Below are 10,822 nucleotides of genomic sequence, written 5' to 3'. Positions count from 1 at the left end.
CTGGCGCTGGGAGGCAACAGTGCTAACCACTGTGCCGCCCAAATTATGAGATCGTAGATCGGGAAAAATATTCTGACCGTCAACCCGGAGTTGAAATGTCTAAACTGGGAGGCATGCATTTAAAGTAAGAGGGGGAAAAGTTCAAAGGAGGTGTGAGGGGGCAATCTTTTTTTTTTGAAAACAATAGAAGAAGTCTGGAATGCGCTGCTGGGGTAGTGTTGGAGGCAGGTATGATTGGGGCATTTAAGGGGCTTTTAGATAAGCACATGAATATGTAAGGAACGGGGGGATACGGAGCAAAGGCAGGCGGAAGATTTTAGTTTAACTTGGCAAAAAACAGAACTGCAGATGCTATAAATCAGAAACAAAAACAAATTACTGGAAAAGCTCCGCAGGTCTGGCAGCACCTGGGGAGAGAAACGAGAGTTAACCGTTTCGGGTCGAATGACCTTTCCTCAGAAGAACCGCAGTTCTGAGGAAAGATGATTCGACCTGAAATGTTACCTCTGATTTTCTCCACAGTTGAATTTGGCGTCCTAATGGACAACACTGTGGGCGGAAGGGCCTGCTGCTGGACTGTTCAGTGACCGCCTTGGGCGGAGGGGGGTGGGGTGGGGGGGGGGGGGAAGGGTGTCAAACCCCAGACACCTCACTGACATTGGCTGATCAACACCTCCTCCCCCCCCCCCTCCCCCACACGGCCTGCATCCTTATCACCAGTTAGCAGATTGTAGACAAATACCCATATGTGAGTCCAGATATTATCATCTTAGAGACCTTGTATTTAAAAAGGCTGATCCTGAGAAACAGACAGACACAGTCAGGACCAGGCTCCTTGCACAGATTGTGAACTCAATCCCCGGCCAGAATGAATTTCTTCCTGAAAGCCACATTTTGGAAACGTGCGCAGTTTGATTAACAGCTGCCAAGCTGAGCGGATTGTCCAGCAGTCTCAGAGAGCACAGTTCCTCACACAGAGGAACTTAAATCTAAATCTCGTTTCCCCCCACCCGCAAGGAAGCTGCTGAGACTGCATGGGAGCACAGAGCGGGGGGATAACTGAGGGCAAAATAAAAATCAGTTGAAACAAAAAAAAAGGCAAGAACAGCCTGTACAAGGGGATAGCATGAATGTAAAGGGTTAAAGCCGAATAGCCCACAGTTTGGAAAATTGAGAGACTGCAAACACACACATAGGACAGATGTCGGAGAGCAGGAACTGGAACGCCAAAAGAACAAGCTTTTCCCCTCTGATAAAGTGACCAGCAGTGAAGGAAAAGGAGAACCTGACTCTGTAATTTGTTGAGATAAGGTGCAATCAGGTGTACGGGATTCACAAAGATAAGGTGGCGTCTCCACGTGGCTTTGGGTCAGAAATCAAAACCAGTTACGGTTTTGTTGCAAGGGATCTTTGTACCTTGCTTTAAGGACTGTAATGCTGACCTTTACTTTTCCATTCTTCTGATCTATACCTAGGATTTCTTATCGATGTATCTTTGTGCCTAAGATGGTGCCAGAAATGGCGATTTTCTACAGTTTTTGCTGTACTTACGTACTGCAACAATAAACTCAAATATGCAGCTCCAGGTCACTGACTGAGATAACTCTGGTCAAATCCCTGAGGTGGGGGGGTGGGGTCAAGTATACATCTACTAACCAATCAGGGTATTACATGGGTGGTACAGTAACTCAGTGGTTTGCACTGCTGCCGCACAGCGCCAGGGACTCGGGGGGTTTGATTCCACCCTCAGGTGATTGTCTGTGTGGAGTTTGCACATTCTCCCCCGCGTCTGCGTGGGTTTGCTCTGGGCGCTCCGCTTTCCTCCCACAGTCCAAAGATGTGTCGGTTTGGATGGATTGGCCATGGGAAATTGTCCCCTAGTGCCCACGTTAGGATGGATTGGCCGTGCTAAATTGCCCCATAGTGCCCAGGGATGGATAGGAGACAGCAGATAGGAGACAGCAGATAACACTTCAAGTTCGGGGATGACCGTCATTCAGAATTGCAGATCTGAAGAGTCATCCCAGACGTGAAGCATTAGTGGTGCTCCTGTCTCCACAGATGCTGCCCAGTTTCTTCAGCATTCTCAGTGATTGTTTCGGGGGGGGGGGGTATGTCAGCAGTGAGGTAGCAGCGACTCATGGCTCTGGGAACGGAGGCCCACGTACCTTATGGAGACGTGGCTTTAAGACACAGACGTTTCCCTTCCTTCTTCACTCGGTTCCTTCTATTTCCGCTTTCTATATTTTTTTTAAAAATTCTGCTTTTTGTAGCTAAACTAGTTGTTTTGGTTTTGTTTCTATCTGTTACTATAGATTCTGGTTTTTTGCACCAGAGACTGAGCCAGGGAACAGAGAAACCTCGATTATCCGAAGGACGTGGGCAGGGAGTTATTTAGTTTGGTTAAATCGAATTTCGGATAATCGAATGCCAGATAACAGCTCAGCCAAGCGTCAGGACCTTATGATCTTGCCAGATAATCTGATATTCGGACAAAGGAATGCAGATAATCGAGATTCCTCTGTACGCTTTTCACTTACTTTTGTTCCCTTGTACTCGAATACATCTGACAATAAAATCTAACTAGGAGAAAGTGAGGACTGCAGATGCTGGAGATCAGAGCTGAAAATGTGTTGCTGGAAAAGCGCAGCAGGTCAGGCAGCATCAAAGGAGCAGGAGAGTCGACGCTGCCTGACCTGCTGCGCTTTTCCAGCAACACATATTTAAGCTCTGATCTCCAGCATCTGCAGTCCTCACTTTCTCCTAAGTGAAGTAAACGGCCTTACAAAACCCTCTGTGCGTATTAGGACACTTTCAAAGTTGCAGCTCAGGGCGCACCAGGCACTGCTGCTGCAAAGACGCTTCAAGTTAGAGCATGTTGCAGAGCAGTGCAGCACAGAAACGTGCCCTTCGGCCCATCACGTGTGCGCAGACCATTCTAATGCACCGGCCTGCACATGGTGTGGGGGAGGGTTCTGCACCGCCCTCTATTCCCTGCCCATTGAGGTGTCTGTATAAATGCGTCTGGGTCCAGCTTCCTCCCCCCGTCTCACCTGGCAGCGGCAAACCAGCTCGGCGTCCTGCGCCAGCAGATCCACCACCTTCCCCTCGTCCCCCCACTGGGCGCCCAGCACCACCGTCACCCGGTTACCGAGCGGCTCGGGACTCGGCGGAGCCACCGACCATCAGCGCCATTCATTGCCTGGGGAGGTAGGTGGTAGAAGCGAGTCAGTGCGCATGTTCCATCCGAACCCCCGCCCCTCTGCAGGTGTCGAAGAGTCAGTGCGCATGCTCCATCCGAACCCCCCGCCCCTCTACAGGTGTCGAAGAGTCAGTGCGCATGCTCCATCCGACCTCCCCGCCCCTCTACAGGTGTCGAAGAGTCAGTGCGCATGCTCAATCCGACCCGGTCAAAAGCCCCGCCCCTCTACAGGTGGCGAAGGGAGTCGGTGCGCATGCTCCATCCGACCCGGTCAAAAGCCCCGCCCCTCTACAGGTGGCGAAGGGAGCCGGTGCGCATGCTCCATCCGACCCGGTCAAAAGCCCGGCCCCTCCTTCCCCACGGCTCTTGCCGAAGAGAGTCAGTGCGCATGTTCCGTCACCTTCCCGGCCGGGAAGCCCCCGCCCTTCCTTTTCCAGAGCGGCGGTCGATGTGAATCAGTGCGCATGCTCCGCCAAGACCAAGCAAGCCCCGTCCCTCGACTCACGGCGAGAGACGAAGGGACTCAGTGCGCAGACTCGGCCGCGGACACGGGAACCCCGCCCTCTCCCTTGACACCGGCGGCGGTCGAAGAGACTCCGCCTCCCCCTCGAATCACGTGCATGGTGGAGGAGTGAGTCAGTGCGCATGCCACGCCCCACCCTTTGCACCGCGGCAGCCGAAGGGAGTCAATGCGCATGCTCCACCAGGGACCTAGACAGCCCGCCCCTCCCTTTAGACAGAGGGAGTCAGGGCTGAGGTTTATCGATTGCTCTCCCTGCAGTGTGGGAACAGGCTCTCGGCCCAACTAGTCTACCCCTACTCTGTATTTACCCCCGACTAATACACCCCTGACCTGCACATCCCTGGGCACTACGGGACAATTTAGCACGGCCAATCCACCCTAACCTGCACATCTCTGGGCACTATGGGACAATTTCTTATAACCAATCCACCCTAACCTGCAAATCTTTAGACTATGGTAGGAAACCCATGCAGATACAGGGAGAATGTGCAAACTCCATACAGACAGTTGCCTGAGGCGGGAATCAAAGCAGGGTCTCTGGTGCTGGGAGACAGTAGTGCTAACCACTGAGCCACCATTTATTTGATTTATTGACCGTCCTCCTGAAGGGGGTGGTGGTATATGCTGAGTGTTTTGGTTGTGGGCCCTCCTTGGCTACAACTAACTGTCAGTTCACCACTTCCTTGCCTGGTGGGTGGGGCACGGGGGTAGAAGTGTCTCTAAATCACCCCCAAAAAAGAAAGAATTCTTCCTCTCTCCCTCAGAGGACACACAGTTGACATGACTGTCCCATAAAACGTACACAAAGACAGATTAGGCTGTGGGAATGTAGTGCCTGAAGATATGGGGTGGGGGTGTTTGGGGGTAAGTTCAATTAGACATTCAAGATGGTTATTTAGATAGAAACTGGGTGTGTGTGCAAGGAGATTTTGGCTGTGGGCAACAATAAATGTTTGAAGAGCTGGTGCCAAGGGGTCAACTTCCCAGGGTTTCCCTACCACACCCTTCATCCTCCTTTCCAACCTTCTGCACTTGAAATAACTGCAAAGAGGCTGGTATCCCACCACCAAGTCACCCTTTATTTACTTGTACGCACTGGCCATAGCTATCTTGCTGGGAGTCAGGTCCCTGAACTGAGGAGATTCTAAATCTTCTGGTTGTATTTTATTAAGTCATTTATTGCCATTCCACACTTTATTGAAGGTTGCAACATCAACAGATTGTACATAATCCTCAAATGCAACAACAGATTCTTCCAGCCTATGTGTGCCCACATTGTCACCTTCAACTACACATTGCATCTGTAGCTCTTTGTTTTTTTTTTTCCCCAGCACCCATGGTGTGTGTGTGCAGGTGTGGGACACAGTGAAAGACACAAAGTGCACGAATCTTTATTCAAATTTCCACCACCAGGACGATAGGAAAACACCCGGGTGGCCAGTGACAAACACTGCCCTTCACATCAAAGGGCAGTGTTGTGTGATCAAAACAGTGAAGGGGAGGGTAGGGACTAAATCAAAATAGAGTTGGAGGGAGAAATGATGCACTCCACTCCCTGCGGCGCCCACCTCTCCCTGAACAACTCCAGGGTGTTGGTGGACACCGCGTGCTCCTTCTCCAAGGACACCCGGGCCCTAACGTAACCGCGGAAGAGGGGCAGGCAGTCAGCTGTAGCTCTTTGATTTTTTTTCTTTTTTGTTTTTTTTCTTTTTTTTTCTTTGTTGCGCGTCCTTTTTTTTTCACCAGGAAATTCTCCTGTTTATTTTTTTTTTATTTAACCCCCACACTACCACCTAAGTGCCCTTCACATCAAAGGGCAGTGCTGTGTGATCAAAACAGTGAAGGGTCAGTGCTGAGGGAGTGGGCACTGTCGGAGGGTCAGTGCTGAGGGAGTGGGCACAGTTGGATGGTCAGTGCTGAGGGAGTGCTGCACTGTCAGGGGGTCAGTGCTGAGGGTGTGGGCACAGTTGGAGGGTCAGTGCTGAGGGAGTGCTGCACTGTCAGAGGGTCAGTGCTGAGGGAGGGGACACTGTTGGAGGGTGAGTGCTGAGGGAGTGGGCACTGTCAGGGGGTCAGTGCTGAGGGAGTGGGCACTGTCAGGGGGTCAGTGCTGAGGGAGCACCGCACTGTCGGAGGGTCAGTGCTGAGGGAGCGCCGCATTGTCGGAGGGTAACTGCGGAGGGAGTGCCGCACTGTCGGAGGGTCAGTACTGAGGGAGTGCCGCACTGTCGGAGGGTCAGCGCTGAGGGAGTGGGCACTGTCAGAGGGTCAGTGCTGACGCAGCGGACACTGTCAGAGGGTCTGTGCTGAGTGAGCACCGCATTGTCGGAGGGTCAGTGCGGATGGAGTGCCACTCTGTCAGAGGGTCAGGACTGAGGGAGTGCTGCACTGTCGGAGGGTCAGTGCTGAGGGAGTGGGCACTGTCGGAGGGTCAGTGCTGAGAGAGTGCGCACTATCGGAGGGTCAGAGATTTCCCAAGATGCTCATCTCTCCATCCCTGGGCTCCTGACCCACACCGCAGAGGTCAAGTATCAGTTGGCTGACCTGCTGAACTCCCAGGATCCTTCTGCACAGCTCACCTCGTCTGTGAGGAACTCTTTGCTCAGCCCGAAGTCAGTAAGGACCACATGTCCCTCGCTGTCCAATAGGATGTTCTCCAGCTTGACATCTCTGTACACGATCCCTAACTGTAAGAGGGGGACATTGAGTTACGTCAAAAACAATAGTTTTCATGTATTTCGGGACATGTGACAATCATAAATCAAACCAAAGCAACAAAAAAAACCATACAACAGAGGAACATGCCAACCAGCCTGACTAGACTTTGTTGTTCGCATTTTTACACTTACCATTAACACCTATTTGACCACTCTATCACTCCTTCACCGCCATTTGCATCCACTTGGTCTGTTGCTGCAGGTGTCCTCTGTTCCGCTTGCTCCACATCACCCTCTGGCTGTAGCTTGGAAATCACTGTTTTCTAGCCCTGAAGAGGAGCCATATGCCCTGCAGAGTTTCTCCAGCAATTTCTGCCTTACGGGCTTGTGGGGGACAGGGCCAAGGGTCCATTACCTTAAACACGCCACCACAGTCTCAAGGTATGGGATCAACTTCATTTATTTATTTATTTATTTTATTAATCTTGTGGGAGGTGGGTGTTGCTATCTGGGCCCAGCATTTATCCCCCGTCCCTAGTTGCCCCTTGAGCAGGTGGGGGTGAGCTGCCTTGTTGAACCACTGCAGTCCACGTGCTGTGGGTTGGCCCACAGTAACTTTAGGGAGAGTGTTCCCAGGATTTTGACCTAGCAATACTGAAGCTAACACCGGCATATTTCCAAGGTAAAAACAATGACTGCAGATGCTGGAAACCAGAGTCTGGATTAGAGGTGGCGCTGGAAAAACCCCTAGCAGGTCAGGCAGCATCCGAGGAGCAGGAAAATCGACGTTTCGGGCAAACGCCCTTCATCAGGAATACGGGCAGAGAGCCTCAAGGGTGGAGAGACAAATGAGAGGAGGGCTTATTTCCTCGCTGAATGATGAGTGGCTCGGAGGGGAATTTGAAGATGGTGGTGTTCCCAGTTACAAATTCCACTGCCGTCGTGAGACGGAGGGAAACCCTGTCAGAAGAGCAGCAAAGCGCAGGAGGATTGCCACTATTACAGAAGATAAGCCACCCAATCCCAATCAGGAGCGATGGTATTTGAGTATAGCTGGGAGGGTTTTGTTTCAGAGACTGTGAAATACTATACAAAATTGGACATCATGGAGGGAACATTTCTTCGAGTGTAGAATATCTTCTATATTATATTCCAAGAAATGTTCCCTCCACCAGACTTCCAAACAGCTTTAGAAATGCATTTGTTGGTTCAGCTTAAGTCTTTTTGTCCAGTATTGAATACTGGATATAAAGACTTAAGCTGAACAAGCAAATGCATTTCTACATCTATTTGGAAGTTTAGTAGATTCTATACTTGGTCACCAAGGGATAATTGAAACAAAAGGGAAATAATATGAAGATGTGTCGACAGCCTTTAGCAATTACTTCAATGTTGGAACTAATTAAATTCTTGAAAGGGTAAGATTCAAGAAGAAAAAGGTGGTAAATACATAGACCATTTCATTAATGCCTCTACAGGCCAATGGACAGGTGTATCATTGTGATGTAAAATCAGAATTCACATTAGATTGTTGTCGGCATCACTGAGGAATCCTCGTCAGATTTATGACAGTCCAAAGAAGACCCAACTCTAGAGAAAGCCATTCAAGTGTGAGTAAAAGTCAAGATCTGAGAGAAAGACAGAACAACCTTAATATAAGGAAATGAAGCTTAGCTCAGTATATTGGTGGGATCTCTTCATTTCTTGAGATACAAAACGCACACCAAATAATTCGAGGCAACAGGTAGGACAGATGCCAGACCCTGAAAGTCCTTGTCAAAGCTGTGGAGGCATCAACAATGTCTGGTTTGAGAAACAGGCAATGCCAGCATTGTAAGAAAGCAGGTCACTTTCAGAAAACGTGCTGAAACAGGACATTGATACAAAAAAAGCAAAAAAAAAACCAAAAACCCACACAAAGAGATAAACGGGGGATGAACAGTCTCTAGGAGATGATAAATGTAAATGTTTTATCTGGAGAAATTAATGATCCAGAGCAAACAGGCAGTCATCCATCTCAATGGGCATCTCACAAATTCCAAGTGAAATATGGGACAAATATCTCAATATTATCCGATACAGAGTCAGAGCGTCCTACAGCGTGGAAACAGTCCCTTCCACCCAAACTGGTCCATGCTGACCAAAATGTTTGTCCATACTAACCCCATTTCCCTGCATTTGGCTCATATCCTTCTGAACCTTTCCTATCCATGTATTTATAGAGACATAGAGATGTACTGCACGGAAACAGACCCTTTGGTCCAACCCGTCCACGCCAACCAGATATCCCCTTAGCTCCCTTTTAAATCTTTCCCCTCTCACCCTAAACCTATGCCCTCTAGTTCTGGCCCCTCCCCCTGCCCAGGGAAAAAGACCTTGTTTATTTACCCTATCCATGCCCCTCGAGATTTTATAAACCTCTCTAAGGTCACCCCTCAGCGTTCGACACTCCAGGGAAAACAGCCCCAGCCTGTTCAGCCTCTCCCTGTCGCTCAAATCCTGGCAACATCCTTGTAAATCTTTTCTGAACCCTTTCAAGTTTCACAACATCTTTCCGATAGGAAGGAGACCAGAAAATGCCCACCTCAACCACCTCCTCTTTCAGCTCATTCTGTCGCTCAAATCCTCCAACCCTGGCAACATCCTTGTAAATCTTTTCTGAACCCTTTCAAGTTTCACAACATCTTTCCGATAGGAATGAGACCAGAAAATGCCTTTTAAATGTTGTTAATGTACCCACCTCAACCACCTCCTCTTTCAGCTCATTCCATCTGCGTACCACCCTCTGGGTATAAAAGTTGCCCCTCAGGTTCCCTTTTATTCTTTCCCCTCTCACCTTAAACTGATGCCCTCTCGTTCCTTGATTCCCCAACCCTGGGGAAAGGAGTGAGTGCAGTCACCCTATCCATGCCATCGGTGAGATGGAAAGCTGTGGCTATATTGATTTGGTCCATTGCTCTGAAAACTCAAGAGAGCTCTAATTCCAAACGGCGACAGAGTTTAAGCAAGGATTGAGGTAGCAAGTTAATTCAGAGGATGGACCTTTGAAGCTGTTTTGGAACATGGGTGATTTTTGCTGGGCCCAGTATTTATTCCCCCCCCCGTCCCTAGTTGCCCCCCTTGAGAAGGTGGGGGTGAGCGGCCATCTTGACCCGCTGCAGTCCGTGTGCTGTGGGTTAGACCCACAGTGTCCCTGAGGGAGGGAATCCCGGGATTCTGACCCGGCCACACTGAGGGAACGGCCGATAGATTTCCCAAATCGGGATGGGGAGTGGGGAACTTGCAGGGGGGTGGTGCTCCCCGGTATCTGCTGCCCCTTGTCCTTCTGGATGGAAGTGGCCGTGGGTTTGGAAGGTGCTGCCTGAGGATCTTTGATGAGTTTCTGCAGTGTATCTTGTGGCTGGTACACACTGCTGCTACTGAGCGTCGGTGGGTACTTGGGGGGGGGGTGAGTCAGGAGGGGAGTTACTCGCTGCAGGATTCCCAGCCTCTGAGCTGCTCTTGGAGCCACTGTGGCTGGTCCAGTTGAGTTTCCGGTCAACGGTAACCCCCGGGGTGTTGATAGTGGGGGAGGGATTCAGTGATGGGTAACACCATTGAATATCAAAGGGTGGTGATTAGATTGTCTCTGATTGGAGTTTTTCAGGAGTGTTTCAGGAACTATGGAAATGTCAATTATAGCGATCCGAGCATCAGTGGAGGCTGGGGGAGAGACAGAGGGTGGGGTGATGGGCTGCCTCAGAGTCAGAAGGTGACAGGTTCACACTTACCTTGTGTAAATGTTCCAGGGCAAGAACAATTTCACCAATGTAGATCCGTACGTCTGCTTCACTGAAGTGGTCTCGCTGGTACAAGTGGGTGAACAGCTCTCCACCACTCACATAGTCTGGGCAGAGGGAACCATCAGCATTAAATCCACTGAAGTTACAGAGCAAAGCTCTCTCTACACTGTCCACCATCAAACACTCCCCAGGACAGGGACAGCACGGGGTTAGATACAGAGTAAAGCTCCCTCTACACTGTCCCCCATCAAACACTCCCCAGGACAGGGACAGCACGGTGTTAGATACAGAGTAACTCCCTCTACACTGTCCCCCCCATCAAACACTCCCCAGGACAGGGACAGCACGGGGATAGATACAGGGTAAAGCTCACTCTACACTGTCCCCCATCAAACACTCTCCAGGACAGGGACAGCACAGCGATCGATACAGAGTAAAGCTCCCTCTACACTGTCCCCCATCAAACACTCTCCAGGACAGGGACAGCACAGGGATAGATACAGAGTAAAGCTCCCTATACACTGTCCCCCATCAAACACTCCCCAGGACAGGGACAGCACGGGGATAGATACAGAGTAAAGCTCCCTCTACACTGTCCCCCATCAAACACTCCCCAGGACAGGGGCAGCACGGGGATAGATACAGGGTAAAGCTCACT

At 50.2% G+C, this 10,822-nt stretch overlaps 1 protein-coding gene across 1 annotated transcript; it reads right to left on the bottom strand.

Moving 5' to 3' along the window:
- Positions 1-6,256: 6,256 nt before the first annotated feature.
- Positions 6,257-10,300, bottom strand: LOC122546463 (ribosomal protein S6 kinase alpha-4-like; the record flags this gene model as incomplete). Its single annotated transcript, XM_043685169.1, has 2 exons — positions 6,257-6,412; positions 10,153-10,300. Coding segments are annotated over 2 exons (304 nt in total), but the record flags the coding sequence as incomplete, so codon positions are not given.
- Between the last annotated feature and the right edge of the window lie 522 nt (positions 10,301-10,822).

This window comes from Chiloscyllium plagiosum, unplaced genomic scaffold (assembly GCF_004010195.1).
Source record: "Chiloscyllium plagiosum isolate BGI_BamShark_2017 unplaced genomic scaffold, ASM401019v2 scaf_37306, whole genome shotgun sequence".
Taxonomy (NCBI): domain Eukaryota; kingdom Metazoa; phylum Chordata; class Chondrichthyes; order Orectolobiformes; family Hemiscylliidae; genus Chiloscyllium; species Chiloscyllium plagiosum.
The sequence above is the reverse complement of the archived record's forward strand: the minus strand, read 5'-3'. Positions and strand labels throughout refer to the sequence as shown.